General features: G+C 43.6%; 2 protein-coding genes across 21 annotated transcripts in view; one reads left to right on the top strand and one right to left on the bottom strand.

Moving 5' to 3' along the window:
- Window positions 1–16,686, bottom strand: part of PIGL (phosphatidylinositol glycan anchor biosynthesis class L) — a gene marked incomplete at its 5' end in the record, with an annotated part of 116,049 nt that extends 99,363 nt beyond the window's left edge. The window contains one exon of the mRNA XM_009251331.4: window positions 16,356–16,686. Within this exon, the coding sequence (XP_009249606.3) occupies window positions 16,356–16,686 (331 nt within the window). The remainder of the gene's footprint in view (window positions 1–16,355) is intronic.
- The window catches only part of NCOR1 (nuclear receptor corepressor 1), a 185,405-nt gene continuing 173,731 nt past the window's right edge, over window positions 15,591–27,264 (top strand). For 11 of the 20 annotated variants that reach the window (XM_054536276.2, XM_054536277.2, XM_054536275.2 and 8 more), the window contains exon 1: window positions 18,209–18,470. The gene's annotated coding sequence lies outside the window, so the exon portion shown is untranslated. The other 9 variants (XM_054536273.2, XM_054536269.2, XM_054536266.2 and 6 more) reach the window with 4 other exon arrangements.

Genomic DNA, 27,264 nt, shown 5'->3' with positions numbered 1-27,264 from the left:
ATGTAGGCACTTCAACAGAACACATGTCTGAGATCCTTCAGCAGCTTTTAACTGATACATTCTAGAACAATGTCCAAGTAAGACGGGTGCACCCTGGGATGCACAAAATAATCTTTTGGGGTGGTGGAGGAAAAGCATTAGGATGTCTCCCCCTAATTTTCTTTTCTTTTCTTTCTTGTTTTTTTTTTTTTTTTTTTTTTTTTTTGAGACAGAGTTTTGCTCTTGTTGCCCAGGCTGGAGTACAGTGATGTGATCTCAGTTCACTGCAACCTCTGCCTCTCGGGTGCAAGCGATTCTCTTGCCTCAGCCTCCTGAGTAGCTGGGTTTACAGGTGCCCGCCACCATGCCTGGCTAATTTTTGTATTTTTAGTAGAGACGGGATTTCATTATGTTGGCCAGGCTGGTCTTGAACTCCTGACCTCAGGTGATCCACCCATCTCGGCCTCCCAAAGTGAAGGGATTACAGGAGTGAGCCACAGTGCTCAGCCGTCTCCCCCTAATTTGTTTACCTTGTTTTTTATAAATGTAAGTTTTTGTTAATGTTTTTAATGTACACATTAATCCATGTACTTGTGATATATATTGTAAATAAATAAAAAACTCAACATTTTTTACTGATAGGAAAATGTGACCAAAGAGTTTTGAGACCATTATTCTAGGAAACAGAAAATAATAAAATTAATGTAATTTCTAGATGTAGAACTACATTATGTGTGTGTTTGTGTATAAGCTCATGCACAATTGTATGCTTAGTAGCCTTCCCATAACATACTTCTCAGTCATAACTAGCAATCATAATCACATTTAATACAAAGTAAAGACATTTTGTAAAGACTCAAATTTATACATCATAATTTATAAAGGTAAACATTTTATTTTACTTAAATTTAAAATTAATTTATTCTAAATAGGTAATAGATTTATATGGTTAAAAAAAAATCAAAGCTGGGCATAGTGGCTCATGTCTGTATTCCCAGCACTTTGGAAGGCTGTGGCAAGAGGATCACTTGAGGCCAGGAGTTCAAAACCAGCCTGGTCAACATAGTGAGACCTTGTCTTCACAAAAGAAAAATTTTAAAAATTAGCTGGGCATGGTGGCTCATGCCTGTAGTCCCACTGACTCGGGAGGCTGAGGTGGGAGGAACGCTTGAGCCTGGGAGTTCGAGGCTATAGTGAACCATGACCACACCACTGCACTACAGCCTGGGTGACAGTGTGAGACCCTGTGTCTCAAAAAAAAAAAAAAAAAAAAAGAAAAAGAAAATAAATCAGTAAGAAGCTGGGTGTGGTGGCTCCTGCCTGTAATCCCAGCTCCCAGAACTTTGGAAGGCGGGAACACTGTATGGGGCCAGGAATTCAAGACCAGGCTGGGGAATATAGCAAGACCTCTCTCTACCAAAAAAAGAAAAACAAAAACCAAAAAAAAACCATATAAAGCAAAAAAGCTCCTCTCCCACTCCAACCCGGGAAGTTTTAATTTGTTAGAACAAGAAGTGGACTGGGCATGAAGGCATCATGGTCCCAATACTATCTGGCCTTTTACTAACTATATGAATTTGGAGAAATTCTTTAATTTCTTTAATTTTATTCTTTAAAAATAAAATTTTTACCTTTATACATTGTGATGTATAAATTTGAGTCTTTACATTGTGACTTTATTTTGTATTAAATGTGATTATGAGGCTGGGCACGGTGGCTCAGGCCTGTAATCCCAGCCTGTAATTACTTGGGAGGCTGAGGCAGGAGAAAAGCTTGAACCCAGGAAGTAGAAGTTGCAGTGAGCCGAGATTGCGCCACTGCACTCCAGCCTGGTAACAGTGTGAGACTCCATCTCAAAAAAAAAAAAGTGATTATGACTGCTAGATTGCTAGTTACGACTGAGAAGTATGTTATGGGAAGGAATAGCTGCAATGTTTTTCCTTTAACATGACCAAGTAATTCTAAAACGTATTTGGAAGACAAAATGGTACAAGTTTCTTCCCCTGTAAAATGAGGGAATTTAGATGCTATGTCAAGATCTATCCAGGGTAACAGAAACCACATCCAATAGTTACAACAGCAAGAATTTAATGTAAAGATTTTGACACAAAACTGAGGGAGGATCTAAGGGACAAAAGGAACAGTGAAGTAACCCAGAGTTTAGAGACAGCAAGAAGTGACTACCAACCCTCGGTTGGTGAGGTAAAGGAAGGAGGCAGTGTTACTGGAGCCCAGAGGCCTGGGTTCCCAAAGGAAGCTGAAACTAAGAGAGCTGGATCCTCTTCTGTTAGGATGTATCCACAGAACCCAGTCTAAGAAATTATGACTTGGCCAGGCACAGTGCCTCATGCCTGTAACCCCAGCACTTTGAGAGGCCAAGGCAGGCAGATCATGAGGTCAAGAGATTGAGACCATCCTGGCCAACATAGTGAAACCCCATCTCTACTAAAAGTACAATAATTAGCTGGGCATGGTGGGCACACGCCTGTAGTCTCAGCTACTCAGGAGGTTAAGGCAGGAGAATCTCTTGAACCCAGGAGGTGGAGGTTGCAGTGAGCTGAGATCGTGCCACTGCACTCCAGCCTGGTGACAGAGTGAGACTCTGTCTCAAAAAAAAAAAAAAAAAATCATGACTTTAAAATGAAACCAGAATCAGAAAATGGGCAAAGGACTTGAATAGGCATTCTCTAAAGAAGATATATAGATGGCCAATAAGCATGTGAAAAGATGCAAGATGCTCATCATCCTTAGTCATTAGGGAAATGAAAATCAAAACCACAATGTGACATCACTGCACACTTACTAGGATGGCTATAGTCCAAAAAATGGAAAATTACAAATGTCGACAAAGATGTGGAGAAACTGGAACCATAGTTCATTGCTAGTGGCAACGTAAAACTGTACAGTTGCTGCAGAAAACAGTTTGTCAATTCTCAAAAAATTTAAATACAGAATTACCATATGTCTCAGCAATTATACTCAAAAAAAAAAAAAAAAAGGAAAACTGGTACTCAAATAAATACTTGTACACTGATGTTCATGGAAGCATTACTCATAATAGCCCCAAACTGGAAATAACCCAAGTGCCTATCGTTAGATGAATGATAAACAAAATGTGGTATATATACATACATATATATGTATATATACACAATGGAATATTAATAAAGCCATAAAAAGAAATGAAGTTTTTTTTTGAGACAGAGACTTGCTCTGTCACCCAGGCCAGAATGCAGCAGACTGATCAGAGCTTACTGCAGCCTTGACCTCCTGGATTCAAGGGATTCTCCCACTTCAGCCTCCCAAGTAGCTGGGACTATAGGCACTCACCACCCAGCCAGGCTAATTTTTTTATTTTTATTTTTTGTAAAGATGAAATCTCACTATGTTGCCCAGACTGGTCTTGAACTCCTGGTCTCAAGGGATCCTTCCACTTCGGCCTCCCAAAGTGTTGGGATTACAGGCGTGAGCCACTGAGCTCAACCAGAAATGAAGTTCTGATACATGCCACAATATGGATGAACTTTGAAAACAGCATGCTAATTAACATAAGCCAGGCATAAAATAACAATTATTGTATGATTCCACTTATTCAAGTTACCTAGAATAGACAAATTCATAGAGATAGAAAGAATGGTGGTTACCAGAGGTTTGGGAGAGGAGAGGAAAAGGAATGCTAAATGAGTTTCTATTTGGCATGATGAAATAGTGGTGATGGTTACATAATACTATGAAAGTGCTTACTGCCATGGAATTGAACACTTAAAAATGTTTAAAATCGCCGGGCGTGGTGGCTCACGCCTGTAATCCCAGCACTTTGGGAGGCCAAGGCGGGCAGATCATGAGGTCAGGAGATCGAGACCATCCTGGCTAACACGGTGAAACCCTGTCTCTACTAAAAATACAAAAAATTAGCCAGGCGTGGTGGTGGGAGCCTGTAGTCCCAGCTACTCGGGAGGCTGAGGCAGGAGAATGGCGTAAGTAAACCCGGGAGGTGGAGCTTGCAGTGAGCCTAGATCGCGCCAGCCTGGGTGACAGAGCAAGACTCCATCTCAAAAAAAAAAAAAAAAATCGCCAGGCGCAATGGCTCACGCCTGTAATCCTAGCACTTTGGGAGGCCGAGGCAGGTGGATCACCTGAGGTCAGGAGTTCAAGACAAGCCTGGCCAACATGGTGAAACCCCATTCTCTAATAAAAATATAAAAAATTAGCCGGGCATGGTGGTGGTGGGTGCCTGTAACCCCAGCTGTTCAAGGGGCTGAGGCAGGAGAATTGCTTGAACCTGGGAGGCAGAGGTTGCAGTGAGCCGAGATCATGCCATTGCACTCTAGTGTGGGCAACAAGAGTGAAACTCCATCTCAAAAAAAAAAAAAAGAAAGTTTAAAATGGTAAGTTCTTTTTATGTATGTCTTACCACAATTTAAATAATATTAAAAACTGGATTTTCAATGAATAAAATCTTTCAATTATGAAATTGCTGGGATTATAGGCATTATCCCTATAAAACAGAAATTGTCTTTAAAGGATCATTAAGATAAAAAAATTAAAAAGGCCGGGTGCAGTGGCTCATGCCTGTAATCCTAAACTTTAGGGGGCCAAGGTGGGCGGATCCCCTGAGGTTGGGAGTTCGAGACCAGTCTGACCAACATGGAGAAACCCCATCTTTACTAAAAATACAAAATTAGCCGGGCATGGTGGCACATGCCTGTAATCACAGCTACTTGGGAGGCTGAGGCAGGAGAATCGCTTGAACCTGGGAGGCAGAGGTTGTAGTGAGCCGAGATCACGCCATTGTACTCCAGCCTGGGCAACAAGAGTGAAACTCCATCTCAAAAAAAAAAAAAAAAAAAAAGAAAAGAAAATTAAAAAGAAAAATGAGCTCATATCTCTGCAGATCAAGAAACATTGTCACATGCTATTATCAGCCAATATAGCCATACTTGCGAGTAGTGTCATTTCTCACTATTCCCAAAAGGATTGTACTCATATCGACTCTTACTAATGAAATTGCTACCTTTCACTGGGTGTGGTGGCTCACGCCTGTAATCCCAGCACTTTGGGAGGCCAAGGCAGGCAGATCACTTGAGGTCAGGAGTTTGAGACCAATTTATTCCATTACTAATTCATTCCACTTTTTTTTTTCTTTTTTTTTCTTTTGTCACCCAGGCTGAAGTGCAGTGGTGCTATCACAGCTCAATGCAGCCTTAACCTCCGGGCTCAAGCTATCCTCACATCTCAGCCTCCTGAGTAGCTGAGACCACAGGCACATGCCACCATGCTCAGCTAATTTTTTTTTTTTGCAGAGATGATGTCTTACTATGTTGCCCAGGCTGGTCTTGAACTGTTAGGCTCAAGTGATCATCCCGCCTTGGCCTCCCAAAGTGCTGACATTACAGGCATGAGCCATTGCCCATTCCATTCTTTTTTTTTTTTTTTTTTGAGACAGGGTCTTGCTCTGCCTTGTAGGCTGGAGTGCAGTGGCATGATCTCACTCACCGTAACCTCCACCTCCTGGGTTCAAGCAATCCTCCTGCCTCAGCCTCCCGAGTAGCTGGGAATACTGGCTTGCGCCACCACACCTGGCTAATTTTTGTATTCTTAGTAGAGACGGAGATTCGCCATGTTGGCCAGGCTGGTCTGGAACTCTTGGCCTCAAGTGATCCACCCACCTCAGCCTCCCAAAGTGCTTGGACTATAGGTCTGAGCCACAGTGGCCAGCCCCAGCCTATTTCATTCTTTACAGGATGCAGTCAATACTTAAAATCGTATTAAAAAAAAAACCCAAATATATTGAGTTGGAAAGAACAGAGTTAGAAAGACAAGACTAACACTTTTGAGGCTAGATCTAAATATATCTCAATATGAAAAACTTTAGGCCAGGTGTGGTGGCTCACGCCTGTAATTCTAGCACTTTGGGAGGCCGAGGTGGGTGGATTGCCTGAGTTCAGGAGTTTGAGACCAGCCTGTGCAACACGGTGGAGCCCCGTCTCTACTAAAATATAAAAAATTAGCTGGGCATGGCAGCATGTGCCTGTAGTCCCAGCGACTTGGGAGGCCGAGGCAGGAGAATTGCTTGAACCTGGGAGGCAGAAGGTTGCAGTGAGCTGAGATTGCACCACTGCACTCCAGCCTGGGCGACAGAGTGAGACTCCATCTTCAAAAAAAAACTGTGAAGAATTATTAATGATTAAAAGCAATATTAAGGCCTGGCGTGGTGGCTCATGCCTGTCATCCCCGCACTTTAGGAGGCCAAGGCGGGTGGATTACTTGAGGTCAGGAGTTTGAGACTAGCCTGGCCAACATGGTGAAACCCTGGCTCTACAAAAATACCAAAATTAGCTGGTCATGATGGTGGCATGCGCCTGTAATCCCAGCTACTCGGGAAGCTGAGGCAGGAGAGTCACTTGAACCCGGGAGGTGGAGGTTGCAGTGAGCCGAGATCGTGCCACTGTACTCCAGCCTGGGTGACAGAGGAAGACTCTGTCTCAAAAAAAAAAAAAAAAAAAAAGCAGTATTACAAATAACCTAATAAATTCTATTTAGGCAATATGGTAAATCAGATATGCAGAGAAACCCTCAGGACGAATACCTGAACATGTGAGATAAAAGGCAAACATGTTCTAGAATGCATGGTTTAACTAGCAGGAAAGTAAGGGATATACTTAAGGACTAAAACAATAGGTAGACATAAATCCTGAGAGGTATTATGGGGCTGACCCAGAGCACTTTGAGAACATCTACATATCCTTGGCGGCCTAAAGTCAGGGGAGCAGCAGATAAAGCTTGGACACAAATAAGGAGACCTCCACATAAAGACAAGACCTTCAAAAGGCAATACCTTCACTGGATGAACCAGGAAAAAACTTGCCCTAGACAGATATGGTGGGGCTACATCCTATCTGTAGACTTGGTTCTAGTAGAAGGGAAAATAAGAAAAAATGTCACCCCCTAAGAATTGCTAACCACATACTCTCCTTTACTTGGTGTGATAGACCGTATTTTCCAAAAGTAGCTACAGCAATATTTCTAGTCCCACATGCACTTGTAGAACGTCTACATTCCCCTTTAGGAGGTGGAATCTAATTCTCTCCTTGAACCTGGATGTGGCTTATGATACTGCATGATTTTCAAGGATAGGTCATAAAAGGAAATATGGTTATCCCTAGCACAGGTTCTTTCTTAGGACACTTGCCCAAGAACCCAGCCACCAGGTTGTGAGGAAGCCCAAGTCACATGGATATACCATATGTGGACGTTCTGGCTGACATCTGTAGCAAAGTCCCCAGCTGACAGCCAGATATGTAAGTGAATGAGTATTCAGGTGATTCCAGCCCCTAGTCTTTGGGTCCTCCAAATGAGGTACTAAACGTTGTGAGGCAGAGACAAGTATGCTTTGTCTGAAACCATGAGAAAAAAGGTGATTGGTTTTTCTTGTTGTTGTTTGTTTTTGAGACGGGCTCGGTCTATAAGGCATGATCATCATAGCTTACTGTAGTCGCAAACTCGTGGGCTCAAGTGTTCCTCCACCTCAGCCTCCCAAGTAGCTGAGACTACATGCAGCTGCCACCAAACCTGGCTAACATTTTTTTTTTTTTCCTGGTCTGGCTATGTTGCCCGGGCTGAACTCTTGGGTTAAGTGATCCTCCTGCTTCGGCCTCAGAAAGTGCCAGGATTATAGGTGTGTGCCAGCACACAGGCTGGAAAGATTTAATTATGGTTTTAAGCTACAAGGTCTTGAGACAATTTGTTACACAGCATTCCACAAGGAATGCTCTTGGGTTTGATCCCTGAATTTATATGACGTCTGTGGCCTGAAAAATCTCAATCTAAAATTTTAGAGTGATAAGAGGTAGGTAGTGCCCTTAGCTACCTGGCTGAAGCTAAAGTAAATCACCAAAATATTACCACAAATATGGTTCTAAGAAACACGTGCAAAAAACAAAAAAACAACAACAATAACAAAAACAAAACACCGGGCACGGTGGCTCACACCTGTAATCCCAGCACTTTGGGAGGCCGAGGCAGGCGGATCATGAGGTCAGAAGCTCGAGACCATCCTGGCCAACACAGTGAAACCCCGTCTCTACTGAAAAAAAAAAATTAGCCGGGCATGGTGGCAGGTGCCTGTAGTCCCAGCTACTCAGGAGGCTGAGGCAGGAGAATGGTGTGAACCCGGGAGGCGGAGCTTGCAGTGAGCCGAGATTGTGCCACTGCACTTCAGCCTGGGCGACAGTGCAAGACTCTATCTCAAAAAAAAAAAAAGAAAAAAAAGAAACGTGTTTACATTTAAAAAAAATCACAAAATACACATGGAACCAAGTTACCCTGAATGAATTACTAGAACAAAGAACAGAATCAGATATACAGACTGCAGAAACTGGAATTAGAAGCAGATATAAATGTTTAATATATTTAAAGAAATTAAAGAAGATACTGAAGTATGAGAAAGTAATAGACTATATTTGCAAAAGGAATGTCTACACATAAGAGCAGATTAATGGACACAATGACATAATCATCTCAACACATATTTAAGACCTTAATTATAAAACTATTAACAGATAGTAAAGAAGGCCAACATATAATAAATGGAAGCATACCATAATACCAGAGACAGAAAGGCTTTATATTGGAAATGTCAGTTCTCCTTATATTAATCAGTAGAGTCAGTGAAATTCCAATAAAAATGCCAGCAAGGGCCGTGCACTGTGGCTCACGCCTGTAATTTCAGCACTTTGGGAGGCCGAGGTGGGCGGATCACGAGGTCAGGAGATCGAGACCATCCTGGCTAACACGGTGAAACCCCATCTCTGCTAAAAATACAAAAAATTAGCCGGGCATGGTGGCACATGCCTGTAGTTCCAGCTACTTGGGAGGCTGAGGCAGGAGAATCGCTTGAACCTGGGAGGCAGAGGTTGCAGTGAGCCGAGACTGCACCACTGCACTCCAGCCTGGATGTCAGAGCGAGACTCCGTCTCAAGGGGGTAAAAAAATGTCAGCAAGATTTTTCCTTGAACATCACCAAGCTGATTCTAAAATGTATTTCGGGGCTGGGCATGGTGGCTCATCCTGTAATCCCAGCACTTTGGGAGGCCAAGGAGGATTGGATCACCTGAGGTCAAGAGTTGGAGACCAGCCTGGCCAACATGGCAAAATCCCGTCTCTACTAAAGATACAAAAATTAGCTGGGCGTGGTGGTGCACGCCTGTAGTTCCAGCTACTCGGGAGGCTGAAGCAGGGGGATCACTTGAATCCAGGAGGCGGAGGTTACAGTGAGCCAAGATTGTCTGTGCAACAGAGTGAGGCTCTGTCTCCCCCCGTAAAAAAAGGTATTTGGAAAAAAGGGTCAAAAACAGCAAACATACCCTGAAGAACAATCAGAAGGCTATTCATATCAGATAACAGCACTTCTATAATATAGTGTAGCTTTTTGTTTCCCCCTAAGACGGAGTCTTGCTCTGTCGCACAGGCTGGAGTGCAATGGCGCAATCTTGGCTCACTGCAACCTCCGCCTCCCAGGTTCAAGTGATTCTCCTGCCTCAGTCTCCCGAGTAGTTGGGACTACAGGCGCATATCACCATGCCCAGCTAATTTTTGTATTTTTAGTAGAGACAGGGTTTTACCATGTTGGCCAAGATGGTCTCGCTCTCTTGAACTAGTGATCCACCAGTCTCTGTCTCCCAAAGTGCTGGGATTACAGGCGTGAACCAACATGCCCAGCCTAGTGTAGCTTTTATAAGCTACAGTAATTAAGACAGGGTTGTTGAGATGACTAAAGTGTATAGACCAGAATTACGTGGAAATCTGATATATGAGAGCTGGCAGTGCAGTCTAGAGAAGAAAGGCTGGGCTGAATTGGTTTTCCTGACTCCAATCTTTCCTTCCAGACCATTCTCCCCATTGCCACCAGAATGAGCTTTCTTTTTTTTTGTTTTTTCTTTTTTAAATAGATGGGGTCTCACTATGTTGACCAGGTTGGTCTTGAACTCCTGGCCTCAAGCAATCCTCCCACTTTGGCTTCCCAAAGTGCTGGGATTACAGGCATGAGCCACCACACCTGGTCCAAGACTGAGCTTTTATTTTTGAGACAGAGTCTAGCTCTGTCGCTCAGGCTGAAGTGCAGTGGAGCAATCTTGGCTCACTGCAACCTCTACCTCCCGGGTTCAAGCAATTCTCCTGCCTCAGCCTCCCGAGTAGCTGGGATTACAGGCATCCACCACCACACCCGGCTAATTTTTGTATTTTTAATAGAGATGGGGTTTCACCATGTTTGCCAGGCTGGTCTCGAACTCCCGACCTTGTGATCCACCCACCTTGGCCTCCCAAAATTCTGGGGTTACAGGCATGAGCCACTGCGCCTGGCCAAGAATGAGCTTTCTAAAACACAAAACTGATTACGTTACTTCTCTACCATATATATTCAATGACATCCTACTATATAAGAGATGCATCTATTAGTAGGTATTTTAGTGGTCACATAAATTGGAATAATACTGGATTAAACCAAGTAAAAATTTTTTACAGCAATGCTTCTCAAAGATGTTGATATTCTCATAAAGACTGTAAACGTCTACATAGAGGATAGCACATCTGGCTATTCTCCAAACCTGACCAAGGCCTTCTTTTTATTTTATTTATTTATTTTTTCTGAGTCAGAGTCTTGCTCTATTGCCCAGGCTGGAGTGCAATGGCACGATCTCTGCTCACTGCAATCTCCACCTACTGGGTTCAAGCGATTCTCCTGTCTCAGCCTCCCGAGTAGCTGGGATTACAGGTGTGCATCACCACACCTGGCTAATTTTTGTATTTTTAGTAGAAATGGGGTTTCACCAAGTTGGCCAGGCTGGTCTGGAACTCCTGACCTCACGTGACGCACCCGCCTTGGCCTCCCAAAGTGCTGGGATTACTGGTGTGAGCTACTGTGCCTGGCCTCTTTTTTTTTTTTTAATAGCAGCTTGATGAACTAATGTTCCTTGGAACATACACTGGGAATCAGTTTAGATATTTCATCAACTGACAAGGCATACAAGGCAATGTGAGAGGCAGATTGGGTGTAACGGTTTTAGAACAGAGAAAAACCACAGGGTCCTGGCTTCTTTACACTGTAGCTGGTCACTTCAGTTGTTACTTAAACTTTGTGACTCAGTTCCCATACTTGTATAATGGAAAAAGCAATAGTACCTACCTCATAGACTTGCTGACAGGATGAAATGAGCCACCAATAACAAAGCAATTATTATTTTTTCCCTGCTTCTCCCTTTCCCTTAAGCTGAAGATCTTGTTAGAATGACTTATTCATGCAAATCCAAGAGTTACTGATGCCTTTACTACTGCTTGCTTCCTATATATATCTACTCCTATTTTTAAAGTCCAGCTCAAAAGAAAACCAATTTGGAGATTTCCTTAATCTAAACCCCTGAAAAGAGATTTAATGCTTTTTTCCATTTTGTGTCCATAGTACTTTCTCCATCAAAACATCATAGCTTTCATTATATTACAAATTAATAGCTTCCTGTTTTTCATATTAAAATGTTAAATCAGCAGAATAGATAATGTTTAATCCACACATGTTTGAATGACTTGTGAATTTAAGAAGTGATTTTAAAAATTAGGCCAGGAGCAGTGGCTCATGCTGTAATCCCATTATTTTGGGAGGCCAAGGCAGGTGGATCACTTGAGGAGTTCGAGACCAGCCTGGCCTACATGGTGAAACCCTGTCTCCATTAAAAATGCAAAAATTGGCCAGGCGTGGTGGCTCACGTCTGTAATCCCAGCACTCTGGGAGGCTGAGGCGGGCGAATCACGAGGTTGAGTTCAAGACCAGCCCAACCAACATGGTGAAACCCCGTCTCTACTAAAAACACAAAAAATTAGCTGGGCGTAGTGGCGGGCACCTGTAATCCCAGCTACTTGGGAGGCTGAGGCAGGAGAATCACTTGAACCTGGGAGGCGGAGGTTGCAGTGAGCTGAGATTATGCCACTGCACTCCAGGCCGGGAGACAAAACTAGACTCAAAACAAAACAAAACAAAACAAAAACAAAAACAAAAATTAGCCAGGTGTGGTGATGCGTGCCTGTAGTCCCAGCTACTTGGGAGGCTGAGGCAGGAGAATCACTTGAACCCAGGAGGCGGAGGTTGCAGTGAGCCGAGATTATGCCACTGCACTCCAGCCCAGGAGACAAAGTTAGACTCAAAACAAAACAAAACAAAACAAAAACAAGAACAAAAATTAGCCAGGTGTGGTGATGCGTGCCTGTAGTCCCAGCTACTTGGGAGGCTGAGGCAGGAGAATCGTTTGAATCCAGGAGGCAGAGGTTGCAGTGACCCAAGATTGCGCCATTGCACTCCAGCCTGGGTGACAGAGTGAGACTCCATCTCAAAAAAAAAAAAAAAAAAAAAAAAAAAGTTGGGTGTGCTAGCACACGCCTATAGTCTCAACTATTGGTAGGCTGAGGCGGGAGGATCACTTGAGCCCAAGAATTGGAGGCTGTAGGGAGCTGTGATCCAGCCAGCTTTTAGTTTTATTTATATTTTATATTGCAACTATAGGAGTCAAATTAAGCAAGTTTGTTTCAAGATTTTCAAGAGAAGCCTAGATTTTATTTGCAAAATATTACAGGTACAGCTTTAATAAATTCATCCTTATTTTCAATAGGTTCATAAAAATTTGGGACCAGAATTGAAAATTTTTTCAAATAAAAAATACAGAGCATGCACTTGGCACTCAATATTTTTATTGTCTTTCATTATTTCCTCTGAATCCAACTTACCATTTTGTTTTTTCTTGTATGTTATTCATGTTTGGTTTATTTTATAAAGACAGGGTCTTGCTCTGTCACCTGATATGAAGAGCTGACAGTGCAGTCTAGAGGGGAAAGGTTCTAGACAGAACAAGACCCCATTTTTACAAAATAAACTAACAGGCCATGCTCGGTGGCTCATGCATGTAATCCCAGCACTTTGGGAGGCCGGGCCAGGCAGATCACATGAGGTCAGGGGTTCGAGACCAGTTTGGCCACCATGGTGAAACCCTGTCTCTACTGAAAATACAAACATTAGCCTGGTGTGGCTGGGCGCGGTGGCTCACACCCGTAATCCCAGCACTTTGGGAGGCCGAGGTGGGCGGATCACCTGAGGTCAGGAGTTTGAGACCAGCCTGACCAACATGGCGAAACCCTGTCTCTACTAAAAATACAAAATTGGCTGGGCGTGGTGGTGCATGCCTGTAATCCTGCTACTCGAGAGGCTGAGGCAGGAGAATCGCTTGAACCCGGGAGGCAGATGTTGCAGTGAGCCAAGATCGAACCACTGCACTCTAGCCTGAGAGACAGTGTGAGACTCTGTCTCAAAAAAAAAAAAAAAAAAATAAAAACACAAATAAAGAATAAATAACATACAATAAAAAACAAAATGGATTCAGAGGAAATAATGAAAGACAATAAAAACATTGAGTGCCAAGTGCATGCTCTCTCTCTCTATACATATTTTTTGAGACAGAGTCTCCCTCTGTCGCCAGGCTGGAGTGCAGTGGTGCGATCTCGGCTCACTGCAACCTCTGCCTCCCGGGTTCAAGTGATTCTCCTGCCTCAGCCTCCCAAGTAGCTGGGACTACAGGCGTGGACCACCACAGCCGGCTAATTTTTGTATTTGTAGGAGAGACGGGGTTTCAACATGTTGGCCAGGATGGTCTTGATCTCTTGACCTCATGATCTGCCCGCCTCGACCTCACAAAGTGCTCAGATTACAGGCATGAGCCACCATGTCCGGCCTATATTTTTTATTTGAAAAAATTTTCAATTCTGGTCCCAAATTTTTATGAACCTATTGAAAATAAGGGTAAGTTTATTAAAGAGCTGTACCTATAATGTTTTGCAAATAAAATCCAGGCTTCTTTTGAAGACCTTGTAACAAACTTGCTTATAATTTGACTCCTATAGTTGTAATATAAAATACAAATACAACTAAAAGCTGGCCAGCCGGGTGTGGTGGCTCATGCCTATAATCCCAGCACTTTGGGAGGCCGAGGTGGGTGGATCACTTGTCAGGAGTTTGGGACCAGCCTGGCTATCATAGCGAAACCTCGGCTCTACTAAAAATACAAAAATTAGCCCAACATGTGGTGCACACTGTAGTCCCAGCTACTCGAGAGGCTGAGGTAGGAGAATTGCTTAAACTCGGGAGGCGTAGGTTGCAGTGAACTGAGATCGCGCCCCTGCACTCCAGCCTGGGTGACAGAGTGAGACTCCATCTCAAAAAGAAAACTAAACAAAACCCCCCCAACCAAACCTAGAAGCTAAGAAAAAATGGTGGTATTACTTGTAACTATTTGCAATTAATATTCTTAACAGAGCATAAATTTTAGAAGAAAAGTGCTTGGGCTCCAATTCTCAATAAATATGTAAAATGGTTTACTTTTACTGGTAACAAAGGTTTTTGGGGGAGAAGATACTAAACAAATTAAGAAATTTATAAAAAATGGCCAGGTGCAGTGGCTTACGCCTGTAATTCCAGCACTTTGGGAGGCTGAGGTAGGCAGATCACAAGTTCAGGAGATGAAGACCATCCTGGCTAACACAGTGAAACCCCGACTCTACTAAAAACTAAAAACAAATAAAAAAATTACCTGGGCACGGTGGTGGGCGCCTGTAGTCCCAGAAAGAATGGCGTGAACCCAGGAGGCAGAACTTACAGTGAGCCGAGATTACGCCACTGCAATCCAGCCTAGGCGACAGAGCAAGACTCCGTCTCAAAAAAAAAAAAAAAAAAAAAAAAAAGATAAAAAAAAATCAGTCAGTGCTACAGAAAGTAATATATTAAGACAGATACTCTCATTAGTGCCAGTAAGAATGTAAATGGGTAGGCCAGGCGCAGTGGCGCACACTTGTAATCCCAAGCACTTTGGGAGGCCGAGGCGGGTGGATCACTAGAGGTCAGGAGTTCGAGACCAGCCTGGCTAACATGGTGAAACCTCATCTCTACTAAAAATACAAAAATTAGTCAGGTGTGGTGGCATGCGCTTCTAAACCCAGCTACTTGGCAGGCTGAGGCAGGAGAATCACTTGAACCCGGGTGGTGGAGGTTACAGTGAGCCGAGATCACGCCACTGCACTCCAGCCTGGGCAACAGAGCAAGACTGTCTCAGAAAAAAAAAAAAAAAAAGAGTAAGTTGGCATTTCGTTTTTGGGAATGTGTTTTGCATGCAAAGCCTTAAAACAGCCAACTTTAGAAATTAATACTAATGAAATAATATAAAATACATAAAGATGTTCTCTGCTCTTTGCAATAAACTAGGAAAAAACCCTCTGAATGTACAAAGAATAAGGGATGATTAAGGTTTATCCCGATGAAGCCATTTAACAGGCTATGCATTTAGATCTAATTAATATAAGCACATGTTTTAAGTTTCATGAGGACACTGCTCTTATCTAGCTTTTCACTTTTGTATCCCTAGGGCACAGAATAAGGCCTAGCACATAATGTTTAATAAGAATTTGGTAAATAAATGAAAAAGTAATGTCGAGTAAAAACGATATAAAATTTTATGAAATGTGATTTCTGTGAAGAAGCTGTATAGAAAAAGAATTGGAAAGACACACAACCAAATGGGAAAAGAGGTCATGGGCAATTTTAAAAAACAGCTTTATTGAGGTATACTTTGACATACCATAAAATTCACCCATTGTATGTGTACAATTCAATTACTTCATTTATACAACTGTTCAGTTATCACCATATTTCAGCTTGATGGTCAATATTTGCTTTGTCAGTTGATCTTTTCTCTATGGTAAGCAAAAATCTATTATTTGAAAGGTTCCTTCACTGAAAGCTGGGTGGAGTTCAACTTTAAAATTACCTACAAAATTACTTTCTATCTAGTCATCTATGTCTAATTCTTCAATTTGACACATGCATGTTACTAGCACAAGCTGCATTTTAAAGGCAGCAGGAAGGTCTTTTACTATCATTAGAAGTTAACTTTAAGGATTGAGCAGGCACGATACAGCATAGATTGTTTCGTGTACTATATAGTAAGGTCAATATTCTTGCTCCTTCTACAAATAAAAAAAAGTTCCACAGAATAACAAGTACAGGTGGAGTTCCCAACGGAAATGCAGGTACTGAATGCAACCAATTGCAACTGTTTCTCTGCTCCTCAATCCTGCCAGCGTAGTACACGAGCTGCCGACGTCCCCCAACCCACCAGGTAAGCCGGCCGCTCCTGTCCCTAGCCTGTGAGGGGTTCAGAGGTAAGACCTTCGGTGTATTCACTTAGCTCCCTACGGAAAACTCTTCGAGAAGAAGGCGACTGAGATCGGTTAGCACTTAAATCCCTTTCAAAGCCCCGGCTCCCATCGCCCCTCCTATGGCCTCCTACCTGCAGAGAAGCAGAGCAGGTACACCCAGTGCCTTAGGCGGGCCAAGCCTAGCACTGTGGGAGCAAAAAACATGGCTTCATCGTCAGGGTGCGCTATGACCAGGAGGGTCCGGCTTTCGGCTCCCAGCCGTCCTCCTTGCTCCCGACTCTTCATTCGTTCTGAGGAGTCCCAAACCCAGAGGAAGCCCCATGCCAAGACCGCCGCCGCCACACACAGGAGCCACATTGCTTCCCTGATGGGTAAGCAGCACTGAGCCTGCGCAGTAGGAAAGGCTGCTTCTGACCCTGACTCCGGCTGGAAAACGTCACCCGGGGATGTTGGGTTCCGCTGTTAAATCCCTCCCGCCGACATGCTCCGGAAGCTTGAGGTTTTAACGTTAAGGGTTCTCTTGTGTTTTAACACAGAAGTTTCCATGCCGTCCAGTTTCCTACCCTAGTCCTACCACACTGTACAATCGGTTTAAAAGGAAGCGTCTTATATATAAGCTCCCACTACTTGTAGAAAGAGTTCCTTCCTCTTCATTTTCGAACTCATTTCTTAAAACTCGGGCCTTTCTCGTAATTATAGGGTTAGACAGCCCGTTATCCATATGACAGTTTTCCAAAATAGCCAGTTACACCAACTTTGTTATTCCTTCTCACTTTTGGATGGCTTTCTTTACTTTTTTTTTTTTTTGAGAGGCTCTGTCGCCCAGGCTGGAGTGCAGTGGCGCGATCTTGGCTCACTGCAACCTCTGTCTCCCGGGTTCAAGCGACTCTTCTGCCTCAGCCTCCCGAGGAGCTGGGACTATAGGCGCGCGCCACCACTCCCAGCTAATTTTTGTATTTTTAGTAGAGACAGGGTTTCACCATATTAACTAGGCTGGTCTCGAACTCCTGACCTCGTGATCCGCTCGCCTCGGCCTCCCAAAGTGCTGGGATTACAGGCCTGAGCCACCGCGCCCGGACCTTCTTTTTTTTTTTTGAGACAGGGTCTGGCTCCGTTGCTCAAGCTGGAGTGCAGTGGCTCGATCTAGGATTGCTGCTACCTCAGCCTCCCGCGTTCAAGCAATTCTCCCACTTCGGCCTCTCCAGTAGCTGGGATTACAGGCGTGCGCCACCACGCCCGCTTAATTTTTGTATTTTTAGTAGTGACGGGGTTTCTCCATGTTCGTCAGGCTGGTCTCGAACTCCTGACCTTAAGTGATGGGCCCACCTCGCCCTCCCAAAGTGCTGGGATTACAAGTGTGACCCACTGCGTCCGGTCAGGCCTGGCTTTTCTAAAGGAAAGTGTGCGTGCGGTTACGAGGAACCGTCGTTTCCCCAGCAGGGTGAGGCTGAGAGTGCACTTAACAGTCGCGAGGGCCACAGGCTCCTCTCGCAAGTAACTTAAGGTTAAGGAGCAACATCGTGGACAAACAGGCCTCGCCCGGCATTTCAGTGAAGGCTTGGTGCGAATTCCAGCCAGAGCCCTAGAAAGTATCTTGGACAGGTCGAAATGCACCCCTCCGGCTCCCAGCCACGAGGGGACCGGCTTCCCTCTACGCAGCTCCGGCCAGAGGAGGCCGCCGCCGCCGCCCCTACACGCCGCGGAGGGGTTGCAGGGTTCCTTCCACGGCCTGGCGTTTTTCCTTTTCTCACGCCTGAGAAAGGCCTTGGGCGCGCGGAACAGACGGGTTCACGGGGGGCGCACAAGCCCAGGGCACGATGGCAGCCGCGCTGGATCCGGCTGGGCACTGCCCAGCCCCGTATCCGTCCGAGAGGACCGCCGCTGCCAGGCCTAGAGGAGACGTCAGGAAACGTGAGGAGACCGGGCGCGGCGCGACCCAGGAAGCTCCGCCGAGGTAGGAGAGGCGCCCGACCAGCGGAGGGAGTCGGTCTCCCAACTCTCCGGAAGGAGGAGGAGCCGGCGCTGGAGCCGCCTTAGCCGCGGCTACCCGGGCTAGGGGGAGGGAGAGGGGTTGAGTCAAGATGGCGGCCAAGGTGGCGAAGCAGCAGCCGCGGCGGCGGCGGCGGCTGGAGTGAGCGCCCGGCTCGCCGCGCCGAGCGAGGTCCCGGTGTAGGGCCGCGCGCCGGGGCCGCGTCCCACACCTCAGGCCGGGGCGCACGTCGGCTCCCACGCTTAGCCAGCTCCCGGTGAGTAGGCCCTGGCGCCTGCAACCCCGGCCTCCGGGCTCCTGCTAGTCCGGGGGCTTCCGAGGGCTCCCGGGGCAGCAGCCGCTGGGACGGTTTCTCCGCCGGGCGGGGGGTGTCGAAGGCCTGGGCAGGTCGGGACCCGTCCTGGCCGCCTGGTCTCTTCCCCTCGGCAGCCCAGGAGAGAGCCGGGCGCGGCGGGGAGCTCGGGCTGGGCTAGCGGAGGCTTATGGAGTTTGGAGGAAGAATGGGCTGTGGCCGGGCCGGGGCTGGCCCCGAGGTGTCCTGTGCGGAGGGGCGTGCGGAGCCTACAGGGCCTGCGAGGGAGCGCGGGCAGCCGGTGCCCCGGGTGGGGCCGGCGCAGGTGGCGGGCCTGGGCTCACTGAGGCGGAGTTGGTGGCCGACTTGGGAGTGTAGAAGGGGCTAGGGAGGTTGACAGCCATGGACAAGTGCGTGCAGAGTAAATTAGTTCACCTTTCTAACAGACCGCTTCAGGGTGTAATGGCGAAGGCTGGGTACTGGTGGAGATGGCAAAGATCCGAACCCTATACCTTCTGCCGTTTATCGTTGGTGTTTTCTTAAGCGAAGTCCGTGAGTGCACCCCTTTTTGGGGAGAGAGGAATTTGAGAAACTGTAGTTGTGAAATCAGCCTTTATGGAGAGGAGACTGAATTCTTCAAATTAACTGGATCAGGAATAGTCATGTATTAAAGGAATGGATGGGAATAAGTGATATGGACGAAAACTATTTGCTCAGGAAGTGTCAGTTTTCTTTATGTGATGTTGCATGCTGCGGTGCCTCTTCAACAGAGTTAACCTTGGAGAGTAGTGGTATAGGTAATTCTAATCTTTGGGATTAGTATGTAAACCTGCATCAGATTTGCTTCTCTAATTATATCCTAATTATATTGAAATTTACATTCCTTGTGTGCACCCTGGTGAGGCAGTGATGGAAGGCTGAACATGGCACTGTGCAAGGAGCAACAAGCCCGGGATTTAAAAATGCCTACAAAGATTCATTCATTCGTTCGATATATCTTGATCAATAGCTACTGATGCTGGGTCACATGTGATAGTCCTGTGGATAACTGAAGAGTTGATGGCATTGTTTAATATTTAATAGCTTTTAAAAATGTTTTGATGTACCTTTTCATGAAGATATTTATTGGATGAACCAACTTGTACTTGCCCGGGCTCAGGAGCAGACCAATTTTAGAATGTTATTTAGACAAAGGTAACAATTACAGAAGAAGTAACCGCAAGTTACTGGAGAGAGAAATCTTGTATCTTTTTTTCTTCTTCTGTTAACATCCGGTGGAAGTTTATTTATTTATTTTAATATTTATAGTACCCAGTTGCTTGGCCTTGCTTTAAGCACACCTGTTAATGGAAATCAAGATTAATTGTATATATGGATATAGCTATGTATAAAATGCTCACAGTAGGAACTGATTACTTACAATACTAAAATACTCTTTCCTTTTACAAAAGGCTTGCCATATGTTGAACTACTCCCCCGGAGAAAATATAATACAAAGTATCTTGATTCTTGCTGTAACTATGTGACATTTTGGAACTTGATCAACCTTTCTGTGCTTCAGTTTCCTCATCTTGAATATTAGGTAAACATCTACTCTCCTAGGGTTGGCTGTTGTGAGCCTAAAGGGAGTTAATAGTTATAAAATTGTTTTAAACAGATTGAAGGGGTTATATTTCTGTGAGGTGGTAACAGCTCCCTCTGGGCTCCTGTAATGCTTTTTCTGCATATCTCTTGCGGCATTTACACTTTCTATCTTGTAGGTATTTATGTACCTATTTTATCTCTTGAGAGCAGGATAGGCCGTTCGCTGATTTTATCTTTTTTTTTTTTTTGAGACGGAGTCTCGCTATGTCGCCCAGGCTGGAGTGCAGTGGCGCAATCTCAGCTCATTGCAACCTCCGCCTCCGGGTTCAAGAAATTCTCCTGCCTCAGCCTCCCGAGTAGCTGGGACTACAGGCGCGTGCCACCATGCCTGGCTAATTTTTTTTGTACTTTTAGTAGAGACGGGGTTTCACCGTGTTAGCCAGGATGGTCTCGATCTCCTGACCTCGTGATCCGCCCGCCTTGGCCTCCCAAAGTGCTGGGATTACAGGCGTGAGCCACCGTGCCTGGCTTATTTTTAATTGAATATCTTGTTGGATTTAAAAAACAGTAAAATTTGTGTTTTGCCTATCCTCTTAATCAAAAAAGAATGAAATGATGGAAATTAACTTATAGGCAAGATTAGATTAGTCAATAACTTTTTTAAAGCTTTTTTTTTTTTTTTTTTGAGACGGGGTCTCTTTTGCCCAGGCTGAAATACAGTGGCTCGCTGCAGCCTTGACCTCTGGACTCAGGTGATCCTTCCACCTCAGCCTCCCAAGTCGCTGGGACTACAGGCACAGGCCACTACGCCTGGTTAATTTTTTTTTTTTTTTTTTTTTGTAGAGAAAGGGTTTAACCATGTTGCCTAGGCTGGTCTCGACTTCCTGGGCTCAAGCGATCTCTCTGTCTCAGCCTCCCAAAGTGCTAGGATGATAGGGGTGAGCCACTGCACCCGGCCTTAAAAGCATTAAAAAAAATTGTGTTATGAATTGGTGAGATTTTCTTTTCTTACCTTTGTTATCTGCTGTAGAAGGCAAAGGCCTTTGGATAGACTGGGGGTTGATGTAGGTGAATGTCAGGCTGTTTGTTTTTTAAAAAATATGTTGTGGTTATTTGGTTTTAATTGTATTCTGTGATCTATCTTAGTTGTAATTTCAAATTCTTCTTGATGCCTGAGAATGATGGAACTCTTGCATATTTAGTTCCATCTGTTCTTTTACTTCAGATACTGGATTTTACTAGACTATGATATAAAACAACTAGTAAAGGTTGATCAGAATTTATTATGTATAGTCTTATTTGTAGATTAGAGATTCATATATTTTTGTTTACTCACTTATTCAACCAGTATGAGGTGCTTTTTATGTTCTGGCACACTACTAAATACTAGAAAGTTATAAAGTATAGTTGAGCAGATCAGTTATATTCACAAGTAACTCAGTCTATAGATAATCTTTTTTTTTTCTTTGAGACGGGTTCTCGCTCTTGTCACCCAGGCTGGAGGGCAGTGGCGCGATCTCAGCTCACTGCAACTTCCACTTCCCAGGTTTAAGCGATTCTCCTGCCTCAGCCTCCTGAGTAGCTGGGATTACAGGCATGCGCCACCATGCCTGGCTAATTTTTGTATTTTTAGTAGAGACGTGTTGGTCAGGCTGGTCTTGAACTCCTGATGTCATGATCTACCCGCCTTGGCTTCCCAAAGTGCTGGGATTCTAGGTGTGAGCCACGGTGCCTGGCCCTATAGATTATCTTATATTTGGTCCTTTTCAGGTTTGAGGATGCAAAAAATACATGTATACATGTAAATGGTTAAGAAAACATTTTGTTTCTTTTTCTATTAGCACTTTTTAAGAGCACTGGAAAACTATGAAAAGCTTCTGTAATGTAGTAATAACCGTATGTGGAGCATCTGTTTTTTATTTTGGTTTTCTTGTGGTGGCATTTTTCCTTGAACACTTATACTGTTCTTCTACCATTTTTTTCCTACCCCAATAGCTTGTGTGGTCAAAATATTACTAGAATAGTCTTCAGATACAACCTATTTTTTTTCTTTGCATTTGAAAGTCTGAGACTGTACGAAACACTGCGAATGTTCCTATGGAGTTCTTCAGACAGTTTGCTTCTTCCATATGTGCTGCCGTTACTTTTATTTAACAACAATCTCAAAAACAATAAAATTGGTTAAAATAAAATGTTAATGGCAGGGCACAGTGGCTCATGCCTATTGGTTAAAATAAAATGTAATGGCAGAGCACAGTGGCTCATGCCTATAATCCTAGTACTTTGGGAGGCTGAGGTACGAGGACCACTTGAGGCCAGGAGTTTGAGACTAACCTGCACAATAGAGCGAGATCCCATCTCTACAAAATATTAAAAAATTAGCAGAGTGTGCTTGTGGTCCCAGCTACTTGGGAAGCTGAGCCTGGGAGGTTGAGGTTGCAGTGAACCGTGATCATGCCAGTGCACTCACTTCACACTGGGTGATAGAGCAAGACTGTCTCTCAAAAATAAAAAATAAAATAAAATAAAAAGAGCTAATTTATAGAATGTAGAGTCAGATTATCTAGTCTTGTTTTACTTTCGATAAAACTGAAAGTCCGAGAAGTGAAGTGATTTACCTGCCTAAGTTGCTAAAGTTGGGCAATAGCAGAATCTAAGTCTTTTCATATCTATTATAGTGTTCACTGTGTTACACTGTATCATCCATGGGATGAATCGATTTGATTGACACTTAAAAATTGGCTGGGCGCGGTGGTGGCTCACACCTGTAATCTCAGCGCTTTGGGAGGCCGAGGTGGGCGGATCATGAGGTCAGGAGATGGAGACCATCCTGGCCAACATGGTGAAACCCCGTCTCTACTAAAAAAAAAATACAAAAAATTAGCCGGGCATGGTGGCACACACCTGTAGTCACAGCTACTCGGGAGGCTGAGGCAGGAGAATGGTGTGAACCCGGGAGGCGGAGCTTGCAGTAAGCCGAGATTGCACCACTGCACTCCAGCCTGGGTGACTGAGTGAGACTCTGCCTCAAGAAAAAAAAAAAAAAAATTGGAGTGAATAGGAAATGAGAGATTACTTTGGATATTTAGCTTAGGTATTAAATTTAAGATACTTCTTAATATTAAATTTCGGCAACGAAAATATAGTTTGAAAAAATTGATACTGATCTATGTCAGTGTTACAGTGATCACCAGGAATTATTTAGTTTGCTTAATTTTTAATCTTCTTTGATGAATATCTTCTTAAACAAAAATGTCTTTGAGGTTATCTGGATCCAGTGACACTTCATGGAATTTAAGTATTAATAGTGATGGAAATTTTATTATGCCAGTGGTTTAAATACCCCTGAGGCCCAAATAAATAGTTTAATTTATTATTATTATCTTTTTTTTTTTTTTTTCGAGGCAGCGTTTCACTCTTGTTGCCCAGGCTGGAGTGCAACGGCGCTGTCTCAGGTCACCATAACCTCTGCCTCCTGGGTTCAAGCAGTTCTCCTGCCTCAGCCTCCTGAGTAGCTGGGATTACAGGCATGCACCACCACGCCCTGCTAATTTTGTATTTTTTAGTAGAGACAGGGTTTCTCCATATTGGTCAGGCTGGTCTCGAACTCCCGACCTCAGGTGATCCTCCTGCCTCAGCCTCCCAAAGTGCTGGGATTACAGGCGTGAGCCACCACACCCGGCCTACAAATAGGTTAAATTATTTTATAAAATAAGCTGTTGCTTGTTTTGCCTACTCTCAGACTTCTGGATTTTTTTTTTTTTAAGTATGAAGGATTTCAATTGTTATATTAATATAAAAGCTTAGATAAATAGCACAAACATGAACTTTTTTTTTTTTTTTTTGACAGAGTCTCGCTCTGTTGCCCAGGCTGGAGTGCAGTGGCACAATCTCAGCTCACTGCAACCTCCACTTCTCAGGTTCAAGTGATTCTCGTGCTCAGCCTCCCAAGTAGCTGGGATTACAGGCATATGCCACCATGCCCCGCTAATTTTTGTATTTTTAGTAGAGACAGAGTTTCGCCATGTTGGCCAGGCTGATCTTGAACTCCTGGCCTCAAGTGATCTGCCCGCCTTGGCCTCCCAAAGTGTTGGGATTACAGGCGTGAGCCATCGCACTTGGCCGACTGTATTCTTTATGGTTTTTTTTTTTACATCAAAAAGCTCATTTGTAATATTCATTTTCTGTATGTATTCATGCTATAAAATTTATTTTATATTAATTTTTTAAAAATAGAAATGGGGTCTGATTGTTTTGTCCAGCCTGGTCTTGAATTCTGGGCTCAAGTAATCCTCCCACCACGGCCTCCCGAAGTGCTGGGATTACAGGCATGAGCTACCATGCCCGGCCTAGAAAATTATTGTAAAGGAAAAGGCATATTCTTATTAAGCTGATAATCTTTACATAAATACTGAAGCATGGCATATTTCTTATTCTACTTGGGCTATTTTGTGTTGCATTAAGAAGAATTTTTTTTTTTTTTCTTGTTACTATGCTTGTTTCTGGAATACTCCTTTCCTCCCTTACTCTTCCAAACTCTACTACGTCTAAATTTATCCTATTTTTCAAGGGTTTGATCACATATTACATCATACAGGTAGTGTCTCTCCTATTCCCTCCTCTCCAGAATGTATATTTTTTATTCTGGAAACTCTTGATCCTTTGCCTCTAGACCGTAAGCCCTTTGTAGGCATGTCTGTATCTGAGTTTTTAAAAAATTTTTTCCTCTTTTCCCACTCCCAGAATAACACCCTGTGCCTAGGAGTAGTAGATACTTGCTGAATGCATAAACAAGAGCTTAGCAGCTAGAGTTAGTGTGGTTGCTGTAGATGTCTGATACACATATGGCAGTTTGATGCTGAATAGTTTTTGGAAATTAAAAAACAGGTAGAAATTTCACCAATGTCAGTGACTAACATAGCTGTAATTAGTAAATTATCAAAATATTTATTTATTTATTTTTTTTACAGCGGGTCTGTCTCTGGAGGCTCCAGGCTGGAGTGTAGTGGTGCGATCATAGTTCAATGCAGCCTCCGAGTCCTGGGCTCACACGGTCCTCCTGAGTAGCTGGGACTACAGGTGTGTGCCACCACACCTGGTCAATTTTTTTATTTTGTAGAAACAGGGTCTCATTATGTTGCCCAGGCTGACCTCAAATTGCTGGGCTCAAGTGATCCTCCCACCTTGGCCTCCTGAAGTGCTGGGATTATAGGTGCAGGCCACTGAGCCCAGTTAAAAGCATTTCTTTAAAAAAGAAAAAAAAATTCTGTTCATTGGAATTTTGGGGAGAAAGAGAAAGTAAACATGCGGTTGGTTCATCCTAGATAGCACTCATGGTTCTAATAATATTAGAATTCAATAATGTTTTAATTTATATATGCAGGGAATTTTGGAGTAGTTTCAATCCTAGGAAAAAACTGTGAGTTAGAAATATGGAACGGTTGGCCGGGCACGGTGGCTCACACCTGTAATCCCAGCACTTTGGGAGGCCAAGGCAGGCGGATCACGAGGTTAAGAGATCGAGACCATTCTGGCCAACGTGGTGAAACCCCGTCTCTACTAAAAATACAAAAAAAAAAAAAAAAAAAAAAAAACTAGCTGAGCATGGTGGCATGCGCCTGTAGTCCCAGCTACTCGGGAGGCTGAGGCAGGAGAATCGCTTGAACCCGGGAGGCAGAGGTTGCAGTGAACCGAGATTGCGCCACTGCACTCCAGCCTGGCGACAGAGCGAGACTCCGTCTCAAAAAAAAAAAAAAGAAAGAAATATGGAACGATTGGTTGATAGGATTATAATAGAATTTAGGACTCCCTTTGAAAGAATAATATAGACTAGTTTTATATAAAAAATTAAGTAAATTAGTCAGGAGTAAGGGAAAAGTCAAGAATCCCAACTTATTTGGATTTCTTTCCCCCATTACAGTGTACTCGAGGAACAAAATTTGGGCTGTTTGGCTGTTTTTATTCTTTGTTATACACAAATAAACTGATATCAAAACTAAATATATTGAGGTTACATTTTTCTTTTCTTTTTCTTTTTTTTTTTTTTTTTTTGGAGATGGAGTCTCGCTCTCACCCAGGCTGGAGTGCAGTGGCACGGTCTCGACAGGCTGGAGTGCAGTGGCACGGTCTCGACTCATTGCAAGCTCCACCTCCCAGGTTCACACCATTCTCCTGCCTCAGCCTCCAGAGTAGCTGGGACTACAGGCGCCTGCCACCACGCCCGGCTAATTTTTTGTATTTTTAGTAGAAATGGGGTTTCACTGTATTAGCCAGGATGGTCTTGATCTCCTGACCTCGTGATCCGCCTGCCTCAGCCTCCCAAAGTGCTGGGATTATAGGCGTGAGCCACCGCGCCCAGCCAAGGTTACATTTTTCTAGGAAAATTTGACTCTTAGATTTATGATGAGAGTCAACTTTATGCTTATAGATTGCCCCTTTACCCCATACTTTGTTGAACTGACAGACATTCTTCTTGCCATTATCACTCATACACAGTTCACATTCAGAGTAATTTGTTTTAGGCAATTCATTTCCCCTGGCAATAACATAGAGATTTATGTAATTTTGAAAATGTTTGTTTTAAGTAGTCATCATCATGACTTTGAGTTTCTGTTCAAAGATGTTTAACTTTGCATTACTTTTAAGATTTTTAAATTCATTTTTAATTACGATAACTTATGTATTTGGAGGTATTTGGAATGAAATCAAAACTTGTGCTATCTAGGAGTTATAACCTAAAATATGCAGAACGTAAATATACCTGATGTAGGAGTATATACATTCTGTTGAGGGGGGAGGAAGAAGTTACTTTATATTCACACAAAATCATTATAATGCATGAAGGAAGATATGCTATTTTAAAATCTTATCTTTCACTAATTATAAGTAATACATTTTTTATATATATACTGAAATTGAACCACTTCTTGGATGTAATCTACTGAGTTTGTTGCATATTCTTCCAGTTTCTTTTTTCTGTGTTTGTATAATTTTCTGTATTATGGGTTCATAATATACTATTATATACTACTGTTCCAAGTTTGTCTATTTATTTCAGTTACCTCTATCAATCATTAATAGCAACTTAATATCCCATTTCTAGTACATGAAAATACCATAATTTGCCAGGCATGGTGACTCACGCCTGTTATCCCAGTACTTTGGGAGGCCGAGG

This window comes from Pongo abelii, chromosome 19 (genome assembly GCF_028885655.2).
Source record: "Pongo abelii isolate AG06213 chromosome 19, NHGRI_mPonAbe1-v2.0_pri, whole genome shotgun sequence".
Classification (NCBI taxonomy): Eukaryota; Metazoa; Chordata; class Mammalia; order Primates; family Hominidae; genus Pongo; species Pongo abelii.
This window is presented reverse-complemented; position numbering and strand designations above follow the sequence as displayed.